This window comes from Ovis aries, chromosome 3, assembly GCF_016772045.2.
Source record: "Ovis aries strain OAR_USU_Benz2616 breed Rambouillet chromosome 3, ARS-UI_Ramb_v3.0, whole genome shotgun sequence".
NCBI lineage: Eukaryota > Metazoa > Chordata > Mammalia > Artiodactyla > Bovidae > Ovis > Ovis aries.
In genome coordinates this window covers 196,076,828-196,101,571 of record NC_056056.1, presented here as the reverse complement: position 1 = coordinate 196,101,571, position 24,744 = coordinate 196,076,828, and the positions used below count along the sequence as shown (strand labels likewise).

The 24,744-nt window shown below is 37.7% G+C and overlaps 1 protein-coding gene across 2 annotated transcripts in view; it reads left to right on the top strand.

The window, feature by feature from the left end:
- Positions 1 to 24,744, top strand: part of AEBP2 (AE binding protein 2) — a 65,843-nt gene that overhangs the window by 9,003 nt on the left and 32,096 nt on the right. For both annotated transcript variants that reach the window (XM_015094908.4, XM_027967831.3), the window contains exons 2-3: positions 14,244 to 14,451; positions 22,208 to 22,315. In XM_015094908.4, the coding sequence (XP_014950394.2) occupies positions 14,244 to 14,451; positions 22,208 to 22,315 (316 nt within the window). The remainder of the gene's footprint in view (positions 1 to 14,243; positions 14,452 to 22,207; positions 22,316 to 24,744) is intronic.

The window sequence follows — 24,744 nt, the reverse complement described above, 5'->3', positions numbered from 1 at the left end:
TGTAAAGGGCCTAGGGCTGTGATTAATTCATATTGTCAATTACCCTCCCATTTCTCATGTGTAAAATGTGGAAAGAATACTCTAGTGAGAATAATCAGTATTGTAGCTCTGGCGTTACTAGAGACTGCCTGCAGGAAATCTGGCAGTGGATTTCGTTTCTCTGAACTTCAGTTTGACTCTCTTTCTTGGAAGTGAGGGTTTTGGACTAAACAATAAAAAGTGGTTTGGAACTCAAGATATGATTTGGCAAGTGCTGTAAATGGAAGTCAGGAGATAAACATAGTAACTCCTATCTTGATTAGGACTTATCTTGAACAATTTCTTAGGCAGACTATCCCCAATACTCTGTTAGACTCATTGTCCATTTCAAATTCTGCATTAGCCCTGTCACAATTGGAGTATTTACTGTTCATCTCTTGTTAGAATGTGTGCTGAGAATAGGAAACTGTTAATATATCCTCAGTGTGTCTGTATTTCCTGTCCTTTAGATAAACCCAGAATATTGTAGGTTGTGTCTTTGCTATTTCCAAGATCTCAAAGATACTTCAGGTTCTTCTGGGTTCAAAAGTCACTGTAATTCTAATTCATATTTATGATGTTGTTTTGAAGTATCCATTTGTGTTTGTCTTCTGTAGGCTATAATATTTTAAAATCAGGTCCTATTTATCTTTATACATCCAGCACTTAGCTATACTACACTGACATGTTACACTCTCTGTGTAAAGTAACTCATTAATTGAATGCAGCTGATTGTGGATGATGATTAGTCGCTAAGCCGTTTCCGACTCTGACCCCATGGACTGTAGCCTGCCGGGTTGCTTTGTCCACAGGGTTTCCCAGGCAAGAATACTGGAGTGGGTTGCCATTTCCTTCTTCAAGGGAGCTTCCCCACCCAGGGATCGAACCTGTGTCTCTGAAGGTGGATTCTTTACTGCTGAGCCAGCAGGGAAGCCCAACCGTGGGTGTAGATATTTCTTCTTTCTTGCTGTCATTTGTGTGGCTGCAGGAAACGAGGAGAAGAACCATTCTGTGCCTTAGGTCTTCCCCTAGTTCCTTTTAATCAAGTCAGTTCCGTCACTCAGTCATGTTCGACTCTTTGTGACCCCATGGACTGCAGCACTCAGGCCAGACTTCCCGTCCATCACCAACTCCTAGAGCTTGCTCAAACTCATGTCCATCGAGTCTGTGATGCCATCCAACCATCTCATCCTCTTGTCCCCTTCTCCTGTCTTCAATCTTTCCAGAATCAGGTCCTTTTCCAAAGAGTTGGCTCTTTGCATCAGGTGGCCAAAGTATTGGAGCTTCAGCATCAGTCCTTCCAATGAATATTCAGTTCCTTTTAATACCATAAGCAGAAACAGTATTTGAAAAAAGTTGTGATTATTTGAATAGTTTTAAAAAGCAGGATTCCCAAACTTACATTTTCTCAGGAGAAAAAAAATAGATCGACACACTGTTTTAGAAGAAAACCACTATTGATTGTCTAGTTTGCTTAAGAATCTGAGGCTTGAGCTTACTGAAGGGTTTGATGAAGTTCACTGCATCCACATAGTTCACTGAAGCTGTGATTAAGTTCATAGCTTCCCTGGTGGCTGTCTGGGTCAGGAAGATCCCCTGGAGAAGGAAATGGCAACCCACTCCAGTACTCTTGCCTGGAAAATTCCATGGACCAAGGAGCCTGGTAGGCTACAGTCCATGGGGTCACAAAGAGTCGGACACGACTGAGCAGCTTCACTTCCTTTCTTTCATAACTGCATCCACATAACCAGTGAGGTGAGAAAGTACACACAGACTGTATCCTGCCCAAAGTCACACAGCCCCTGCAGAAGGCTGGCGGTCCTGGCTCTGGGTGGGGTCTTAGCTGTTACACTGCCGGTAGGACTGTTTTAACAGCTTTGACCAGGGAAGCTTAACTAAAATGTATTGGCTGTTTTAATATTCATCCTGTCTTTTTTGCAGAGTGTCTTCTGTGCTTGAGCTCATTTACATTTCTGGGCTTTAGTCTCTGTTTGTAATTGTGTAGTTAGACTAGATTCCTTTTAAGACTATGAAATACAGGAGTTAATTTTTTTGAAGTATTGTAGTTACTCAGTTTTTAGGGGAATAGTGTCTTTATTGACATTTTTTCTTTAATTGTAACACTTTTCAAAGTCCTTGACTTGTTTTCTGGTTTTGATTTATATTTCGAGTTTCTAGAAAGGTAAAATATAAAACCAATTAGAGAAAGATTTTAGATGGGTATTAGTGTTTCTTAGTAAATACACTTACTAGTTCATTTCTTTCTTTACTTTTATTAACATTTCTCTTTTATGTAGTTATTATTTATTTACGCCTGTGCTGGCTCTTCTCTGGTTGAGGTGGGCAGTGGCTGCTCCATGGTTGCGGTGCACAGCTTCTCATTGCGGTGGCTCCAGTAGTTGGGGCACGTGGGCTCGGTGGTTGCAGCATGTAGGCTTAGGAGCACAGGCTCGGTTGTGTGGTGCAGGGGCTTAGCTGCTCCTCGGTGTGTGGGATCTTCCCAGACCAGGGATCAAACTCATGCCTCCTGCTTTGGCCAGTGGATTGTTTATTACTCAGCCACCAGGGAAGCCCACTAACTAGTTCATTTCTAAGTTATAAAATGTTTGTCATTCCTTTTATAAATACTTGTTAAAGTACTGAGGGTCGGATGAATGAGCAGTAGGCTTTTTAGTGATTAAAATTGCTGTGAGCAGTCATTCAAACATGTCTTTTGAGGTGTTGGATTCTACTGTAGTCGTTCTTAGGCTAAAGTCATCTGATAAAATCATTTTCATGATTTAACACTTAAACACAAAATGAATATGTGATTGCCTCTGTATAAAGTGAGTATTGTTTCTCATAGCAGATTTTTATATCATTGTGTATAGATATTTTTTTGGAAACCTTTTTAAGAAGGTAAAAGATACCTCTTAGTGTAATTTTACTGAAGTAGAAATGTTTCTAATATTACAGTTTTTCTGAAGATAATTGCTTGCTGATGTCTTAAGCTGGGTGAAAAATGTGGGTGGAGTAATCTTAAAGGGCAGTAGACTAGAGGTGAGAAACAGTTGGAAATAATGTGCACCGTGCATGGTGGTGATACAAGACGTCATGTCTTGTTTTCCATGAACTATATTTCATCATCGTTGCATAAAGTCCCTTTTGGCCAATTTGGTGAATACTGCTGGATCTTGGGGAAAAATCTTTTGTCTTTATTCAGAGAAATAATTGTGGGGATAGAGAGTAGTCTTTTTCTTGATTAGAAAAATCCATTTAGCTTTTTAAATTACAGTGATAATAGCTTGTAATTACAGTAATAATAGTAATAATAATATCTTGGTGTTGGCCAATGATTTTGTGTGCCTCTAATTAATTTTTATGATTAACTCAGTGTGACAAAGCCATATATTTTACTTGCCTTAGAACGCCTACTTAAATTTATCACTAAAATGTGAGCATTTCCCTTGTGCAAGGCACCAGCCAGGTTTAGGAGTTCAACCTGAATAAGAGGTTTATAAGTGACTGACTCATTGTATACATACAGATCAACTGGATCTTCCATCTTAGATGAGTAGGAAAGATCTTAGGGGAGTTTGACCTGAGCATATATAGCATTAAAATAAAAACGAGGCACTTACCTTTACTTTTTTCCCCCTACTTGCTTCTGAGTTTAAAGCTCTGAAAGCCTACAGGACCATGGCAGTTTGGAAGGCAAAACCAAGCAGTCTTAGAGAAATTAGATGTGGTCTAAATTCCTTAATTCTGGTTAAGACTAATCTCAAAACGTACTGTTTGTTTTTCATATGTGAAAACTAAAGTGACCGCTCGCTTCCTTGTCCCTGGAGCAAGTATTTTGGAGTTAAATTTTACACTGATATTGTTAGGTTCATGATCTGGTTCCGTGGGCTACGATCTAAATTTGGGACAAGTTCTATGTGAGAATAGTGTTGCTTTCTATGACTGACCTTGAGTTTATGAAACTAATTGACTTGTAGAAATCAAATTTAATACATCATCTTGTTAGTAAAACCATCTGTTCAAGCGAGGCAAATTACGTGTAGATGCTAAATATCTTCTGTGTGTATGTATGCGTTGTAGATACAAAAACAAAGAAATAGTTTCCTATGAGTACACACCAGCTGAAACTGTGTCGCCTTATCGTGATGTGTAATATAGGCAACATTTTCAGTATTTCTAAAAGCAGTAATTGACACATTTGTCCTTCATATAAATGCGACAGATTGTTTGGCATTAGTGCTCTGGACAAGTCACATAATTTTTGTGTCCCTTTTATCTGCTCAGTCTTTTTGCTCAGCCTCTTTTATCTGTAAGATGAGGCTACTCATACTTGAATATTAGTAAATAGTGATTCCCTCATGTGGCTGTTGTAAGCATTACATGAGTTAATACGCCTCAGGCATTGTTCCAGTTACTAGGGCTGCAAGACAAGCAGCCCCAGCGTTTAGTGGTTTTAAAACATTACTTTGCTTACAAATACCCTGTCTGAGCAGGGCTTGACATGATTAGATCATTCCTGCTCCGCTTGGTGTCAGCTTGGAGGAACATAGAGTCTGCGGACACCAGTCGCCAGAAAACTCGCTCACGAAGCTGTCCCATGTGTGGGGCCTGGACCCAGAAGGCTCAGACAGCTGGAGCTGAAACAGCCGGGGCTCTGGCATCTCTAGCCCTGTGTACTTTCTTCCTGGGATCTCTTTAGCATAGTGGCTTCAGGAGAGCCAGGCTTCTCTACTGGGTGAGTGAGTGTGGTTCAGGGCTCCCACACTGTGTCCCAAGAGCTAGACTGCCTTTGATGGCCCAGCCTAGGAAGTTCTGCAGTGTCACTTCTGCAAGAGTGGTAGGCTTGCTGAGATGAAGAGGAGGTAGGCTAGACACCCCTCCCCTCAGTCCCCCATTTCTTGATGCCATGTTGTAAGAAGAGGATGCGGGAAGCTGCGAGCATGGGGTGGACATCTCGGAAAATACAGTCTGACATAGTGCACAGAAAAGTGCAGGGCATGCAGCCAGCAAGGCAGGGCATATGGTAGTCCTTGTTCACTGTTGTGGTCAAGAGTGGGGAGTCGCCTAAAAATAGCAGAGCCTCCCTTTTGTGAGACAAATTTTGATATAGTAAGTTTCATAATCTCCTTTTTCCTTAGGATAAAGTCATAAAATGTAATAGGCAGAGGCAGTTCATAGTTTTCTTGAAATACCTATTTCTTTTAACTGGTTCAGTTTTAGCTTTTAATTTCTGTCAATTCCTGGAATAAAGAGCAGGGCACAAAATGAGAGTCTCTTCCAACAAAAGGAGGTGAGGAGTGGTATTAATAACTGAAGTAAAGATATGTAAGGTCTTAAAGTTGTGTAATATCAGGCATACAACTTCAGACTTTTCAAAAATACAGGATTGTCATTGATTGACCAGCAACTGGAACAGTTTGACATCAATATGGACTTACCATCCCCTCCACATGTGTCTTAGTTTGCCTAAAACAGAAAATATGGCCTTTGTTTTAATTAAATTAATTAAAATAAATTTATTTGAATTAAAAATAAAATATCTTAAATATTTTGTACTGTTTTGAATTTTAATTTTTAATAATTTGACTACAGGTATGGGGGAGACAGTCATCTTTGTAGTAGTGAGTGGCAGTTTTATTATGGATGAAAGGAGCATACATCATCTTTTAACTAAATACTAGTTTACCTTGTTATATGATTAGATAAGGAATTCCCTGTGTGTAGTTAACATTTACCTACAACATTTACCTACAATTTGATAAGTACTTTGAAAGCTAATTTCTACCCAAAGTTTATTACCAATAACAAAATTAAACAAGGTTTATAATTTTTGTCCCTGTTTAAGTGTTCCTTAGAGTAATTGAATTTTTGTCTAACTCATCACTTTCTTCAGTCCATATAGGGAACAATATTTCATTCTTAGTGAAGTACATTTATAGAATAAAAGTTAAAATTACAGAATATTTCTTTTGAAGTAATTCAGATACAATGAGCTGAAGACATCCTAAAGATTATGTATTTTCACTTATAGAACAAAAATAAAACAGCCTTGATCCTTAGAGATTAAAGGGGGTTCTTTTGTGTAACTTCCATGAGTAACTTCCAAATCTTGAAGAAAGTGGCTGGATGCCTTGATCATTCTGTTTTCCTCCTCCATTTTTTAAAGTTTATAACACTCGATCTGTATATAATAGAGCTCAGTGGTTTTCAACCTTTTTATAAAAGTTAGTAGTTTGGCAGTTTTGAGGTCTGTTGTTACAGATTTTTATCTGGAACCCCAATGCATAAGATACATTAAAATGGTGTTTTGTTACTATTTGTAAGTTCAAAAATTTGACAATTTGTCAAGTCAATTAAAACAGGAAAGTTTTTTGAGATGAACTTAAATTTCATGTTAGGTTTGTGGGTGATACAAGTTGATGTCAGTCTTTAGCATCCAGTTTTTTCCTTACTCTGTTTGGGCTGCATAGCTGTGAAAATGTGACTTGTGGACAAGAGCACTTTGTCTTTAGTCTGCATTTACACTTTAATTCTCCTGGCAGAGAGCTGTGACGGGGAATTGCCAGTAGGGAAATCTTGTTTGGAAGACGCCATGAGTTAGTGGTTGGTCTTAATAGTGTTTACTTCATATCACAAATACAACAGTGATCAGAATCTTAAATTTAAACAATAAAGAATATTGTTTCATGACAGCTCTTTGATTTGTTAGCAGCCACCTGGCCAGTCCTCTAGCAGAAGAGAGCATTCAGCAAGTAATTGAGTCTTGGGGAGACATTTAATTGGGTAAAGCATAAAGTGTATGATTCACAGACCTAACTTTTTATCAGAGTGGACAAGTGGAGACCTAAGTTAGGGTTGGAGAAGCACCAGTGCAGAGCTGCAGCTTTGCTAATCAATGTTATAGGAGATTCTGAAATTCCTATATTTTAGTTTTTTGAGAAGAATAAAATACATTTGATTTCATGTTATACATTTACATATCATGTTATACATTTGCTGTATATATCAAGTGTGTGTGTACATATGTACATAATCATAATGACACCTCATCCTCAACCCTCTTGTAAAGTTACACATTTCAGTAGCCAGGAAAAAGGAGAAGGACCCAGATTTAATAAGGAAAATTCATACCCCAGATGAGTTTCCTCACAGATAAGTGGAAAGAAGACTGTAGATAAGACTGCCCCCATCCATGTGACCTCAAAATGAATTTCAGATTCAGCAGTTAACCCTAGAATAAAATCAGGATATTCCAGGTCAGAAACATACTCTTTCCAAGCTATTTCAGAGAGACCTTGAAACTTTGCTTTAAATACAGTCTGGATCAGTGGTTCTCAAACATTTTGCTCTTAAGGACTGCCTTGCTTTCTTAAGTATGGAGAAATACAAATTAGATATCTCAGTAAAGCTGTTAAAAAAGTTATTGAAGAAACCAAAGAGCTTGTTTATGTAGAGTACAGTTACCACTATTACAGGGTCAAAAATCAAAACTGAGAACATTAAAAACATTTGTTAATTTTAAAATAAGCCAATTAAAAGTAATTTTTTAAAATAAGAAACTACTTTTCAGTTAAAAAAATAGAAGAGTGACACTGTTTTATGCTTAATGTCTGCTGATGCTAAGTCACTTCAGTCGTGTCCAACTCTTTGTGACCCCATAGACGGCAGCCCACCAGGCTCCCCCATCCCTGGGATTCTCCAGGGCAAGAACACTGGAGTGGGTTGCCATTTCCTTCTCCAATGCATGAAAATGAAAAGTGAGAGTGAAGTTGCTCAGTCATGTCCGACTCTTAGTGACCCCATGGACTGCAGCCCACCAGGCTCCTCCGTCCATGGCATTTTTCAGGCAAGAGTACTGGAGGCTTAATGTCTGGCTGAACAACTATTTCTCATGTCTGCTTCTGCATTCAGCCTGATGCAGTGAAGTGATTTGGTTGAGCCATATGAAGAAAATCTGGCTTCATGCAGATATTTAGTTGGAAAAAGAAGTATTTTAATATACTTTTTAAGTTAATTGTGTGGCAATTTGATAATTTGCCAGAACTTAACAGTTCGTTTGTTTTTTAAGAGACTGTTTGCAGTGTAGAATCTGAAACCATGTCAACAAACTTCTTTACTCTGTCACTTTAAGACCACTGTCTCATCCTTCTCCATAATGATAAGGTAGCGTCCTTGTATTACTTCCTCTGCTCCTGTATCTTGGCATTTAGCAAGCTGATCTTCTCGGTATTGACAGCCCTATTGGCAGTGGTCATGTCTGCCAAACATGTTTTGCTTGGAAGTAGTTTGAATTATCAAAGAAGAGGCTATTCTTTTTTTTTTTTTTGAAGAGGCTATTCTTATATGTAAGTGTGAGTTGGCCCTTGAATTTCCAAAGGAAACCATTTTCATAAAATCCATGTAGTTGGTTACTCTAAATGTTAGTCTGATCTGCCAGATAGTTTCTTAACAGGGCCCATGGGAAAAAAAAGGAAACAGGGAATGTTGTTATGTTAAAAATAGCTTGTAGAAGTGAAGTGAAAGTTGCCCAGTCGTGTCCCGACTCTTTGCAACCCTGAACTGTAGCTCACCAGGCTCCTCTTTCCATGGGGATTCTTCAGGCAAGAATATTGGGGTAGGTTGCCATGCCCTCCTCCAGCTTATCTTCCCAACCCAGGGATCGAACCCAGGTCTCCATATTGCAGGCAGATTCTTTACCATCTGAGCCACCAGGGCAGCCCCAAAATGGCTTATGCCCTTCCCTAAATATTGCATAGGCATCTTTAGTAATGCGTGTGTGTTTTAACTTAAGGATTTTCGCTTGTCATGGTGTATGTGTGTGTGCTTTAGCTTACTATTGTACAGTAAGAGACAATTCCTTAGTTGGGTCAGTCTCAGTTGGGTAATAATAATGAAAGAGATCTTTTAGAGTCTTGCTACTTAAAATGTTGTAGCAGCATCATCAACAAGTAAGCTCTTGTTAAAAACACAGTATGTCAGGTCTTACCCCAAATCCACTGAATCAGAATCTGCAGTTAATAAGACCACAGATGTTCATATACATATTAGTTTGAAAAGCACTGCTTTAAGTTACTGAAACTTACCTGAATAGACTGAGTGCTTTTTCTGACTCAGATTTTCTTCCATATCCCAGGCTGCTTTTGTTCACATCTTATAGAATCAGTAAGTGTTCATTGGGAAGGAGAACTGACAATGAAAGATTTTAATATATGCTTGAACTTAGACATAAGATTGGGTGGAAGTGGTCAGTTTTTAGTTCTGATCCTATTGTTATACTATAGGAAGAAGGACACTGCTTTCTGTGAAATCTGTATCTATCCTGTCAAGATTATAAATTACTTAGAATTTGTCTCCTTTGCTCTCCTGTATGAAAACTGTTGTCTTTACCAATCTTAAGACTGGAGGGAACCACTGATTCTGGCGTGAATCTGGGACCAAAAGAGAGCCTGGAGATTTAGGATTGGACTCTTTCTAGCAGTTGGAGGTGCCAAACAGGGGTCATGTGGTAGGACTCCACTTTGTCCTGCTGGGCAATGGGAGGCTTTGTGGGGATGCCGCCCAAATGTAGAGTGTCTCTCGATCTTTCAGGGCAGAGAACGTGCGCCTTACCTCCTGCACTCTTGCATTTGCCAGTGGTAGGCAGAGTTCATGGGCTTTAATACCTGCAATATGCTCTCCTTTCATGAGCATCTGTATCCACATGAAGTACTGGTTTTCAAGTGAGTAATATTGCATGTGAGCAATATTTCACTATTGCTTAGTGTTCATGGCTATTTGGACTCAGAAGGCTCTCCTTCTGGGGTGAAGTTCATAAGCAAAACATGTTAGGCACTGCGTTGATGGACACTATTGCTAGTTGAATTTAGCGCAAGGGTGTGAGTCTCTTGACGTTGCTCTACTTTGTTCAATTTAAAGCAAATTAATTTGGTTTCATTTTCAGCTAATTTTGGACTTTCAAGTAAAAGCAATGGAGATATGTGGTTAAAGTAATACAGAAGTTTATTTATAGTTAAAGTCTGTCTTGCTTCTCCCGCCCGCCCCAACACAGACAACACTTTGTGTATCCTTGAAAAGAGGTTTGCCTTTGGGGGGTGGCTGTATCTCTGTGTCTCCCTCCACTCAGGTATGCAGAGTGGAACAGTACTACCCTGCACTTGCGTGGCTCCTTTTTTTTTTTTTTTTTTTAAACTTGGAGGTTGTACCATAGTAGGTCATTGAGATTTACCTGTTTTCTGAGGTTGTTTATAAATTGAGCGTGCTGGATTGCTCATTTAAAATTACTATTTATTTGCCTTTGGAGTTAATCAGTATGGTTTATAAAAGTATGAACTTTACAGGGAAAATGTTTTCAAATATATGAAGCAAGTGTCAAGGAAAATAGGGGCCTCATGAAACTTGGAATTTCTGGGGCTCAAGTAAAAATTTGTATTTTAGTATAAACTATACTTACGGTTTATTTCTGCAGAAACAATATACAAATGAAATTTCATATATTCAAGAGTTGATTCACATTTAAGAGTTTTCTAGAGATTACGGAGTTTTAGAATGAAGGGTTAGAGCTGAAATTTAGAATCTGTAGATAGACTGCGAGATACTTAGCCAGATGAACTTAAATACGTGAATATCCTTTAAAGAGAAATCTTGAGTCATTTTTCCTATCTTTTAAAAATCTTTATTTATTTGTCTGTGCCATGTCTTAGTTGCAGCATTAGGGGATCTGGTCCACACATCGGCGGTGTGGACTCTCAACCACTGGACCACCAGGGAAGTTCCTATTTTTCATATCTGAACCATCCTAAAAACATTTTTGTTATCTTTGAAAAATGAATGCATTTTATTTTAGACAGTGCTGCTGCTGCTAATTCACTTCAGTCATGTCCAAGTCTGTGCCACCCCATACACAGTAGCCCACCAGGCTCCCCCGTCCTTGGGATTCTTCAGGCAAGAACACTGGAGTGGGTTGCCATTTCCTTCTCCAATGCATGAAAGTGAAAAGTGAAAGTGAAGTTGCTCAGTCGTGTCTGACCCTTAGCGACCCCATGGACTGCAGCCTACCAGGGTCCTCTGTCGATGGGATTTTCCAGGCAGGAGTACTGGAGTGGGGTGAATTTTAGACAATATATAAGTAAAATTTCAGATGTTTAAGAATTGATTCACATTTGAGAGTTTTCTAGAGATTATGGAGTTTTAGAATGAAGTGTTAGAGCTGAAATTTAGACTCTGTAGGTTGACTGGGAAATAGTTGGCCAGAGGACTTCAGTTCAGTTCACTAGCTCAGTTGTGTCTGACTCTTTGTGACCCCATGGATTGCAGCACTCCAGGTCTCCCTATCACCAACTCACAGAGTTTACTCGGACTCATGTCCATTGAGTCAGTGATGCCATCCAATCATCTCATCCTCTGTCGTCCCCTTCTCTGCCTGCTCTCAATCTTTCCCAACATCAGGCTCTTTCAAATGAGTCAGCTCTTCGCATCAGGTGGCCAAAGTATTGACGTTTCAGCTTCAACATTAGTCTTTCCAGTGAACATTCAGAAATGATTTTCTTTAGGATGGACTGGTTGGATCTCCTTGCAGTCCAAGGGACTTTCAAGAGTCTTCTCCTACACCACAATTGAAAAACATCAATTCTTTGGTGCTCAGCTTTCTTTATAGTCCAACTCTCACATCCATACATGACCACTGGAAAAACCATAGCCTTGACTAGATGGATCTTTGTTGGCAAAGTAGTGTCTCTGCTTTTTAATATGCGTCTAGGTTGGTCATAACTTTCCTTCCAAGGAACAGAAGGACTTAAGTATGTGAATATCCTTTAAAGAGAAATCTGAGACATTATTAAGCTTACTTAAGAAGTTAAAATTCAGTCTAAGTCTTAGGTGTGAACAAATAAGGTTGCAGTGGTTAAAGATGAATGTTCTTATTTTTAGAAGGGATGTGCTGAAATAATTGTGGTGGAAGTATCATGTTTGCAACCTGTGGATGATTGAGAAAGACAAATTATATATAACAAACAGGACCGTGTTAATATTGAGTTCAGATTTAATTATTCTTATTGCAATATAGTTGATGGTACAATATTATATATTTCAGGTGTGCAGCATAGTGGTTCATAATTTTTAAAGGTTATGAAGATATCCTCTGCCCGACTTTTGTCTGTAGAAAAAGCTTTAGCCGAAGAAAAAGTTTAATCAGAAATGTGAAAATGGAGAAACAACGGAAAACAGAGAACACCAAATAATGTAGTCAAGGACCTTTAGTTCCTTCTCAAGGGCTGTAGGTAATCCTCTGAGCCATATCCTGTGAGCAGTCTTAGATACTGAAACCCCCACCAGGTAGAGAAGTTAACGTACGTGGTAACCAGACTGTGGCCATGACATAAGCTGCCACAATTCTGACAAGTGGCCTCAGGAAATGGAAACAAACGGACCCTGGAACTGAACTGAACTATACTTAAAACAATCAAGATGACTCTGATGAGACCACAGATGACCAATTTCTGTATGACTGTCAGAGCTGACTGTACTGTTTCTACATGTAACCCCCTCCCTCAGCCTATAAAAGGTCTTGCCCACTGATGGTCATTGGAAGATGTCGGCCCTTTGGACAGGTTCCCTCCCATTCCCCCCTCTCTGCCCCCATCCAAAAGAAAGCAAACTTGACTTTCCACCAGCCTGGCCTCTTTAATGATTGCTTTTGAGCCGCAAGCAAAGCAGCTGGACCCCACTTTTGATTACAGGTATATTCCATTTATTAGTTATATTCCCTGTGTTGTATAGTATATGCTGCTAAGTCACTTCAGTCGTGTCCTACTCTGTGCGACCCCGGAGACGGCAGCCCACCAGGCTCCCCCATCCCTGGGATTCTCCAGACAAGAACACTGGAGTGGGTTGCCATTTCCTTCTCCAATGCATGAAAGTGAAAAGTGACAGTGAAGTCGCTCAGTCTGTCCGACCCTCAGTGACCCCATGGACTGCAGCCTTCCAGGCTCCTCCGTCCATGGGATTTTCCAGGCAGGAGTGCTGGGGTGGGGTGCCATTGCCTTCTCCTAGCCTGTTTATTTTATACACAGTAGCTTGTACCTTTTCATCCCTCCCCCTTGTCTTTACTTCCCCACTACCTGCTGCCTGGTGGTAACCATGAGTTTGTAGTCTGTATCTGAGTTCAGGTTTAGATATACTTTTTTGTGTTTTTGAAATTTTCCATAATAAAAACTGAGTGGAATGGGGAAGCATGCCCCTTAAAAGTTAATGTGAATTGTATAGTTTACTGGTACTTAAATTAAGTATAGGCAGTTTTAGATTTTAATAGGTTTTAGAATCTGAAGCATTCTTACTGTTGGTCCTTCTGTGATTGATGTTACTTCCATGTAATTTCTCTATTGAGAAGATATGAAGAAAGGAAATAAAGTGAATTGCTCTTAAGATGAAGGCAAAATGTGTTACAATTTTTATGATGTGAAATTCTTAACATTAAAAATTATTCATTTTTATTAATGACTTATTACTAATATTTTTTAGTAAATAAAAATTACTAGTATATAATACTTTGTTTATTAAATAAAAAGTAAAAGGGTTTGAGGTGCATAAGACTTTGAAAAAAATTGAGGACCAGCAAAGTACTTTTTGGACTTTGGTAAAATCAGAGAAACTTTTCTTGCACTTAGTTCTCTCTTGCTTTTTTATTAAGAGGGAAAATACAGCAAAATTTCCCAACTGCTTTGAGATGGAAAGAGGTAGGATGTGGTAGCAGTTGTCTTCTCAGGTTAGTGAATGGAAGAAAAGACCAACAAGTGATTTGCAACACTGTAAAGATAATCTTTTGATTTTAAATTATTTGCAGCTGGAAACTTTATTATTTTATCATGCTTCTTAGACTCTTGAAGGGGTGGAATGTGGTGAGCTGTGTGTGTGTGTGTTGGTTTGTTTTCTGTGGGGTATGGTGTTGGGGACTTCATGTCTGCCAAAAGTTGCTTAAATTATTCCATGGCTAGTTTGAGGTACTAGTTTTTCTTTGCCTTGATTTGCAATTTATTGCAAATAGTATTTGAAATTTAGTTTTAGAGAATAATTATTTGAAACTAATTTTAAAGCATATTGTTTTCTGGTGGAAAATATGGGTCGTATGCTTTATGGGGCAGAATGTCAAGTGGTAATCTTAATTATTTATAAGATCATATTCATGTTAGTGAACTTCTAGGAATAACACAGCCTTTTTTCTTCTTTTGTAGCATAAGCAGTACTATAATGGATGTAGACAGCACAATTTCCAGTGGGCGTTCAACTCCAGCAATGATGAATGGACAAGGAAGCACTACTTCTTCAAGCAAAAATATTGCCTATAATTGTTGTTGGGACCAGTGCCAGGCTTGCTTCACCTCTAGTCCAGATCTGGCAGATCACATCCGTTCCATACATGTAGATGGTCAGCGAGGAGGGGTTGGTTTTGTCATTTCTTTTTTTCACTCCCTGTTTTCATTAGTTTTATTAATTTGTATTTGCTAGTTAGGCTTTTTTCTTTTTCTAAGTAATTTTGAAAATTTTTTATTTTTCAAATGTTTTATTTTTTCAAATGTTTTTTCCCTTTTATTTACTTTCCACATATTTGATTGAATCAAATTAAATAGAACATATTATGTGTTGGATTTTAATTTGCTCTTAGGTGTATTACTTTGAAGAAATTAGACTTTTTAAAATATGGTGGGAGTATTGTAAATGAATACTGTGTATCTCAAGGTTCTGATGTTTTGACTTGAAGGCTTTTAGCAATTGGCATTCTTAGGGATTTCTGTTGTTAGAGTGGTCTTAAATTGTCCCTGATGCTGAAATTAACTGGAAAAACTATTGGTGTCAGGATTGGTATATACAATCCTGTTAAATGGCTATCTGTACTCATTATTTGTGACTATTGATCATCTTTCCCAGGTCTTGTCAGAGCTCACTTAATATTGACCTGTAAACTTTTAGGAATCCATTTAGTTGTGTCAGTTCATATAATTTTTATTGAATAGTAAGTAAAGAGCTAAAGCAAATTAGGTGAGTCACAGCATAATGGACCAAAATATTTGTAAAATTGATAGTACAATACATACTTATCAACTTTATCTAGATTTTTGTCTTGAATAGTTAACCATTCTTAGTATGTTTTTTAGAAATTTAATGTCACATTTTTAAGTACAGATAATTTATTAGGCCATACACTGCCTATCAGGGATTCCCTGGTGGCTCAGACGGTAAAGCGTCTGCCTGCAATGCGGGAGACCCAGGTTCAATTCCTGGGTCTGGAAGATCCCCTGGAGAAGGAAATGGCAATCCACTCCAGCACTCTTGCCTGGAAAATCCCATGGACGGAGCAACCTGATAGGCTACAGTCCGAGGGGTTGCAAAGAGTCGGACATGACTGACTGACTTCACTCACTCACTCACTCAAACTGCCTATCAGTATGGTATCACTATTGAGATACACTAATACTAACATGATTAAAATCTTAAGTAAGTGGGTAACTGTTTCCAAGGTAGTATTATATTTAGATTGTATTACTGGTCTTTTTTTAAAAAGCATACAGCCATAATAGGGACTCTTAACATTTTTACCAGTGGTATTGCATTTTAAATTTCTTTTAAAAAATATTTAATGTTATCACAATATGTTGCAGTGTTTCAGCAGTCTTTCAGTTACTTGAACTTGTATAACTGAACATATGTCTCATTATTAAATTTAATACATATGGGGTCTGGGTAGATATCAGAGTGTATTAACATATTATTGACTGGGGGATTTTTGCAGAAGATAACATGTATGTTTGGCAATGTGTTATGTAAGTGAATATTGAAACACTCTGGTCAGTAACATTCGGGTAACAAAAGACATCTCTGGTCAATAAGTTGCTAATGAACTCTGCCCATCATATGGTAATTTCACTGCATAACCCAGCTCAGTGGTTAAGCTGCTTTTGTAACAGTCTTTATTTCCCCTCGTGTATATCCCTTGGTTTCTTGGTCATTATAGAGTTGCCTTTTGTAAACCAGTGCTTGAAGTCACCTGTTATATCACCAAGGCAGTCCTGTGAACCGTGGCATGGTGCTTTATAGTCACTCAACTTGGCAGCTACATGCAGGATCCCAGGCTCTGCAGGCATGATCTCTTAGTAGTAATAGGAGACTTACACATTTCTAAGTCTTGATCCTACAAGTTGAGTTGTCACACAACGTTTATGAGAATGTTTTCAGCCTTTGACAGATTTGTAGGAAAAATGGAGTTACGGACTGAATGTGTAATGTAATCACTGCACCTGCAGGTATCTTACTGATATTACAGAGCCAGGCGTGAAGTTTTGGTATTTCTACTTCAAACTTGTTGAAACGGAAACCCCCTATGTCATTTCTTGAATGCTTATTCATAAAATTACTTTATTACAAATAATAAGATTCTCTGGCTAATTTTAAGAGTAATTCTATTTTGACTTAAGAAAGGAGTTCTGATCTTTGAAGGACATTAGTTGCTAAACTACAGACTTAAAGGCTCAGCTAAATGAACAAAATATATTTCATTATATTCCCATTCTTTTTGCGTACCAGACTTAAGCTTTCATAATGAAAATTTGAACAAGAATTTGAAAACTTGAGGCCTTGTGTGCTCAGTCGCTTCAGTCGTGTCCGACTCTGTGCAGCCCTGTGGAGTGTAGCCTGCCAGGCTCCTCTGTCTGTGGAATTCTCCAGGCAGAGCTCCTGGAGTGGATTGCCATGCCATGCCCTCTATGGGATCTTCCTGACCCGGGATTGAACCTACATCTGTGTCTCCTGCATTGCAGGCAGATTCTTTACCACTGAGCCACCAGAGAAGCCGAAAACTTAATTACTGCTAAATAATTTAGGAAATCTCAATCTGGTTTGTACTTTAAAATAGAGTAGTTATGTTATGGCCATACCACTCTGAACACGCCTGATTTCAGCTACAATTGAGTAGTTGTTAATTTTTTTTTTAATGCCCTCTTTGAAAGGATATTTTTAAAAAATCGTTTAAATCATTTTTAAGTGTGCACTTCAGTGGCATTATTAAGTACATTCACGTTGCTCTGCAATGATTACTATCCCTCTCTGTAACTCTCTTATCGTCCCAAACTGAAATCTGTACCTATTAAATAATACCTCCCTAATCCTCCCTTCTGCTAACCTCTAGTAACCATGGTCCTACTTTCTGTCTTTAAATTTGACTATTCTCGCTTTCTCTCCTGTATAGTGGAAAACAGCTGATTTTGATGACATTTTTAAAGAGTTTTTAATTCTCTTCTTTCTACCCCAATTGTGAAACTGTCACAGTGGAACAGAAACAAGTGAGGAAAATTATTGGCAACTCTAGAGGGTTTTATGTTTCTCGTTACTGAAAGATAACAGTTCTTCTGGAGCAGTAAGGTAGCAAGATCTACATCCTGCATTAATTCCTGTTCTTTTTCTCATCCCACTCTGCTGTTCACCCTGGGAAAACCAAAACTATAACAGCTTAGTAACTTCTTTACCTGCCTTAAGCTATTTATGTTGCCATGCCATGTGGACTTTAATTGTATTTGGAGGCTGAAGGCAAGTGGAATTTTAAGGTTTCCTGACCTTTTCATATGTCAGAGTGGGTGGATACTTAATCCTATAGTAAAAGTTAAACTTCTCATTTAAGCACCTGTTTTTTTTGAATATACCTTTTTTTTAAAAAGTCATGAAAGTACTTTTCTATAAAATAAAGACAAGCAAGAAAAAACTTAATCTTTTTTTGTTCAGTAAAACAGAATTATGTTCTTGGGTTCATACTTGCATGCATGACTGGATTTCAGAAACTAGACCGAGCTATTTTGCTAGTCAAATTTCAAAGGCCTGTCCTCTTATTATACATGTAAGTCTTGGTAGAAGGGGAACTTCATCTGGTAGGATTTCAGTGGTTCAGTAAGATCCAGTAATGTACTGGTTTTTTTTTTTCCCTTGTCTTAACTATTTCTCACTTTAAAAACAGTTGCCAGAAAGAAACCTGTTTATCAGGGATGCTCTTACATGTGTTATTTTTATTAAGTTTCTTTTGTATATGTTCTTTGGTGCGCTTGAGGCAAGAGGGCCAGAGGGGTATTTTGGGGGAGGTGATGACAGGGTATTACTATTTGGAGAGTTGAATGAGTTACCTTGATGTTACATAACATTAGGCTTGTAGACTCTCATGGTTACATTGAATGCTGCTAGGAAATGGGGTCAATCTTAGGAGGTCAGATTGACTTTTGATTGCCAGTCTGATATTACTAGATTCTGAATACAACATTAAATTGGGCATATCTTTTGCAATAAATAAGGGATGTTTTTTCCTTATATTGTGAGAGCTTACCAAATAGTTGTCCTCTGTTTATTAAATATCTTTTAACAGAGGAAATTGAAAATGTTAACACATTTAATGTGGTTAAAAATTACAGAATACAAAATTATAGCCTTCATTTTACATCTTGAAAGAGTAGACTGATTAGAGACAATAATTAGATATAAAAAACATTTACTTCTCTTTTATATGTTCACATTTTGTGAAAAACTGAAATAATTTTTTTCTAAGAGCTTAAAGGAACCTTAAGATCATCCATTCAACCCCTTCCTGACTTTAGATTGTCTGTCTCTTATTTAATATAAAATCTTTTTGTATCATTTTACTATAGAAGGAATGTAATTATTTAGTAAAAGTAGGGTTTTTTTTTTTACTCCCTCTGAGGATGTAAATTATATTGCTTACTGGCTCTATTTAGAGTATTACACTGATTTTACTTTACCAGTAGTAACAGAATTTTCCTTACATGTGCTTGTTAGACTTTATTAGGTTGTGTTGTATTATTTTGCAGTGAGTCTTAAACTTTACTTAATTTTTTGATGGATTCATTTATGCACTTCATGTATGATATGTTGGTAATCAGGTGTAAGTGCATTTATGTTTACTGTCACACAATCCATCATAGGTGTAGAACTTGTGTTGTTTTTAGTCTCTCAGTTGTGTCTGACTCTTTTGTGACCCCGTAGACTGTACAGGCTCCTCTGTCTGTGGGATTTCCCAGGCAAGAATACTGGAGTAAATTGCCATTTCCTTCTCCAGGGGATCATTCTGACTCCAGGGATTGAACTCAGGTCTCCTGCATTGCAGGAGATTCTTTACCGTCCTAGCTACCAGGGAAGCCCATGCATACATTCAGGTAAATACTCTAGTTCAGGAAAATTGACCAAAGTAAGGAGACTAGGACTACCCTCGGTTTGTACAAGCTTCTTCATTTTAGGCCTTTTGGAGGGGACCCCTGACGGTAAAGCTGACCTGTTCTGACAGTAATGGGCAAGGTTTTCTAGAGGAGTTCTTAACAGAAAGCCTGAACTTCCCTCTAACACTGAAATTTTAGACCTCTTCATCTTACAAGTTAGGTCATTGTAAATCTGAAGTTAGTAGTAGAAAAATATTCTTTTAATGGCCATGCGCCGTTTTTTTCCTTGGACAGTCTGTCAGAAAAAAATTGGCAGCAGTTATTTTGAGGAGGGACCTCCAGTGTCTAATGTAAACCCAAGTTTTCTGTTAACTAGTCCTGAGAGAAAATATTATCTTGTATTTTCATTGTGTTCTGGACTTCTAACAAGTGTGTGCTCGAAGCATCTGTTTGGTGACAAAGGAAATAGAGACGTAAGTTCTTCGAAGATTGTGTAGCTGCAAAATAAGAAAGGGCTGGATAGAGTTTAGGTTGTTTACTTTTGTCCTGTTTGTTATCTGTAATACAGCCTGTTTTAACTAAGCCAGTTTATCATGAAAGACTGGACTGTGAACCTCAGTGTTCTAATTAACATAGTTAGATCTGAATTCATTTTAAGATAGTTTAGAGGAACCATGTCAGACTTTCTTCTTGAATAATTCCATTCATATTGAGCTGTAATGTTTTCAGGGTTAATTTTTACAATGAGAAAGTTTCTAAAAATGGAGTAAATGTTTTTCATATGTTGTGCATACAGAAAGTCTCAGATCAAATACCCCTTTGTCAGATTTTGGACTGGACTTAAGGAAATTTAGCTCTTTAAAGATTTGTGATTTGGGGGAATACTTGATGATGGATTTTTAGTGCCCATTTTGTGTATCAAGATTATCCTTATGCAAGTTTACTTCTCCGCTCTCCCCTCAGAGTAGTTTTCATGTATTAATATTCCGTATAGCTAAACATAGTTTGCTTTGATTTCTTTACACTTATCTCATTTCCTATAAAATTCACTAGGTTGAAGGTTATGGTTTTTCTTTGAACCTGAAGGTGTTGCTGCCCTAATAGTGTTACTGGACATTATTCCATCTAGAAGGATAGACCATACCTGTTCACACTAGAGGCTGTTATCTGATGGAATCACATGGCCAGTAATTGCCTCCTATTAGTGACTTCACTTTAACTTTTTACTTCCATCCATTGGAGAAGGAAATGGCAACCCACTCCAGTATTCTTGCCTGGAGAATCCCAGGGACAGAGGAGCCTAGTGGGCTGCCATCTGTGGGGTCGCATAGAGTCGGACACGACTGAAGTGACTTAGCAGCAGCAGCAGTGTTTGTTCAGAGAAAAAAGAATTAGAAATCAGACATGGTTGCTTCTCCCAACTGTAGCTGTTGAGTAGGGACAGAATGTGAGTATTTATATTGTTGTTTCTTTGAGAGTAACTCAGCACAGGCATTTCTTAAGTGTTCTAACAATTCTTTACTGTTAATTTTTTTTTTTTTTTTTTGTATAACTGAGATTAATTTTGTTCCCAAATACTTGCTTTAGGACATACCTGTTTGTGTATGACTTGTGAAAGCGTTTTAAACCAGTCTATTTATTACTTGGATTGAAAATTTAAGACTGAGTCTTTGTATTCTTGAGCTAGGAAATTGATAGGATTGATATCTACATATGATTATTAAATACTGAATTAGTCTTCACAGCATATTGGTATACCTTTAAAGACTTCTCTACATTCATTAAAAAGTGGCTTTTAATTTTGGGAACTTTAGGAATCATTTTATAAACATGTACTAGGGTCAGGAATTTTTTATTTTTTAAGGAATTTTAAATATTGAGGAGGAAATGTGACATCATATGCTTAACTAAAAGAAACTAGCAAATGCATTAAGCACAACAATAACAGTGTTATCTCATTGTGAAATGGTTTTGAGTAAAAATTGATCTCAGTTATTTTAGACTGTTTTTCTAGATTTCTAAAAATTTTCCTTCAAACATACTGTTTACTGATTGTTTCCTCAGTCCTGTGTGTATCTTTGTTTTGTTCTATATGCAGTACATTATAATCTTCAAAGTGTGGCTCTATTCATAATTGTTGTAACCTTAGAAAAGAACAGAGCCTATAAATGGTTCTTTGAATGTAATGGTTACTGTAGGTTCATACTTCTTTTACCAATGATGGGGAGCAGTTTTCAGTTCGATAAAAATAGAATCAGTCAAAAAAAATTGGTATCTCAGTGTAGGAAGATGGTAAAAATCATGTTAGTTGATAACCCAGTCATACTCAGTTACCTGAACCCAACAATGTGGGTCTATTATCATAGAGTAACTGCTGTCATAGCTTCTGCAACTGTATGAATTTTAGCATTCTGTATTAGATTTTGCTTCATAATCAATTGGGAATCATTTTAAATAAAACTATAAATATAGTATAAACGTTGGTATGCATTTGAGAATAGGAAATCAAGAGCAGCAAAATTATGATTGCAAAATTTGTTCACTCATTTTTTGAAGGTGAAACTATCAGTAACTGCCAGTTGACTTTTGATATATTGTCGGCATTTCTTTGTACCTTTATATATTCCTAATATTTACAGTTAGTACATGCTTGTTCCTTCATGCAGTAAACAAAAAATTAAATTATGGTCCATTGTTCTAGTTCTTAGGATTGTATTGTTAATATTTTGTAGATTTCCTTCTGAATGGCTCATTGGAATTGGTATATCAGTTCCTTATTGAGGGAGTGGACAGCAGCCTTAAAGGGGAATGGTTAAAACTGTGCCTCATGTGGGAGGTTCAGAAAGTACCTACAGTAAGCGTTTTGATTGACTGGTACATTCAACGTCTCTTTGTCAATTGAAGACTTGGCAGCATGTTTATTTGAATTTACAGGGAATAAAAGTCCCTGTTGAAAAAAGTGATGAAAATGATTATGGCTCTTCTGTTAACAGGTGTTTGTTTGCTTATGGAAAGGCTGTAAAGTATATAACACTCCATCAACCAGCCAGAGTTGGTTACAGAGGCACATGCTGACGCACAGCGGAGACAAACCTTTTAAGGTAAGTAAGTGTAAGAGTTTTTCTTCTTAACTTCACGTTGACACGTTTTTTAATAGGCATACTTTTGCCCTCCTAAAAATTTTTCAAAGAACCATTTGTTTTAATATTTCTGTAGATGCATGCGATTTTATAAAGTAGATGAAGGTAAAGATAATTTAATCTGACTTTTATAATTTGAAAACCAGAAAAAAGTCAGTGTGGAGGTAGGGTCTTTGCACAGCTAGTAGGCAGAGTAGCACCTTGAATGGATGTCTTTAAAACTGATTGGTTGTGGTTAGTACCTTGTACTCTAATTATGTTTTCTCAGTGGCTTAGGTTTCAGCCTTTTTAATTGGCGAACAGTCCTGATTATTACATGAAAAAATTTTGAAATTGTGGAGCATTAAAGGATTTGATTTCTTTCCCTCACTTTGAGATCGTGTTACTAAGCTTAGTCATAAATTACTGTGTCAAATAGATGTATTTGGGAAATTCTGAGCAATTTCATGTAAAAACGATTTTTCGTTTTATCCTCATAAAAAGTTAAAATATTTTGCTTTGTAACTATGGAAAGCATATACCATAGAGATGAAAAGTTTGTCTTTAAAGAAATTTAGTAGTTGTTAAATACAGTGTCTACTGGTATATATTAATAAACACTGCTGTGCCAGAAACTCACTTTGGGTTTCATTAGAGGAGTAGGTAATTCGTGTGCATTTTCTTTTTTAATTACTTAATTTTCCTGGAAAAGACAATCATTAACAATTTTAAGAAATTTATAAAGAAAATTTATATTCAAAAATCTTTATACCTTTCTTATTTTCTCTCCCCTGAATATATAATTGTTGTTCTTAATTACTGATGAATTTTTTATGGAACTACAAGTAGATTCATATGTAGTATCGTTATCCTTCTGCTTACACAACATCTAATAAATTATATACTCTATCTTATTTTTTATAACCTTTATATTTTAGAGCAGTTTTAGTTTTACAGAAGCATTACAAAGATTAGAATTCCCTTATGTCCTGTACCAAGTTTCTCCCATTATCAAGAATTTTATTGTGTGTATGTGTACCTTGCTTGTGTAACGTGCTTTGTAGTAGAGATCTTTTCATATCTGTTCATAAAGAATACTCTCTTTTTAACAGCTTCTTAGTATTCCATTGTGTGGCTATAGCCGTTCATTTAACCAAACTTGTGTAGCTGCTTCGGTCGATTTCAGTCCTGTGCTGTTGCAAGTAGTGCAAAAGCTATATAACCACTGATAATTTTAATGAATATTGCCGCACTGCCTCGCTGGGGGTTGTGCCTTTATCAGCAGTGTTAGAGTGTCTGCTTTCTTCACAGCTTTGTTAAGAGGGTTTTGTCAAACTTTTATATTTTTGCCAATCTAATAGGTGAGAAATTGCATCCTGATGTAGTGGTTGTCCCATCAGTTGCATCCCTCTCCTCCCCTTAAGATTTATTTTGGTCTTCCCTGGTGGCTCAGTTGGTAAAGAATCCACCTGCAATGCAGGAGACCTGGGTTTGATCCGTGGGTTGGGAAGATCCCCTGGAGGAGGGTGTGGCAACCCACTCCAGTACTCTTGCCTGGAGAATCCCCAAGGACAGAGGAGCCTGGAGGGCTGCAGTCCATGAGGTGGCAAAGAGTCAGACTCAGTTCAGTGACTAAGCACAGCACAGCACAGCACAAGATGGATTTATCTGGTTTTGACTACTGTGGGTCTTCCTGCTGCGCATGGACTTTTTCTAGTTTCAGGGAAGGTGCAGGGGTGGGGCTGCACATTGTTGCGGTGCTGGAGCTGCTCATGTGGCTTCTCTTGTGGAGCCCGGGCTTTAGAGCACAGGCTTAGTTCCGCCGCATGTGGGCTCTTCCCAGCCCTGGAATAAAACCTTTGTCCCCTGCATTGGCAGGCAGATTCTTAGCCACTAGACCACCAGGGAAGTTCCCAGCTTGTGGGATCTTAGTTCCCTGACCAAAGATTGAACCTTGGTCCCCCCAAAGTAAAAGCGCCAAGTTCTAACCACTGCACTGCCAGGGAATTAATTCCCTCCCCTGATGTAGTTTTAATTTGGTTTTCCTTTATTATCAGTGAAGTAGGACATCGTTTCATATGTTTAACCAACCCATTTGGATTTCTTTTCTTTTTTTTTTTTTTTAGGTTTTATTAAAAATTTTATTTTTGAAGCCCATAAATGAGCAAATTCCAAAACAGTAGCAATACAGACAATTTCACAACATTTTGACATCTACTTAGCAGTCCATTTTTGCATTTTGTTTCCTATAAACAAATACACTGGAATAAAACAACAGCACCCTTAACCCCAAGTTCAATGCCTGAGTATTTATTTTGAGCACATAATAAAGCAGAGGCAATTACTTTTCCCGAACATTTTATTTCCATTCAGAGCTTAGCAATTACTTTAGCGTCACATTATTCTGTCAT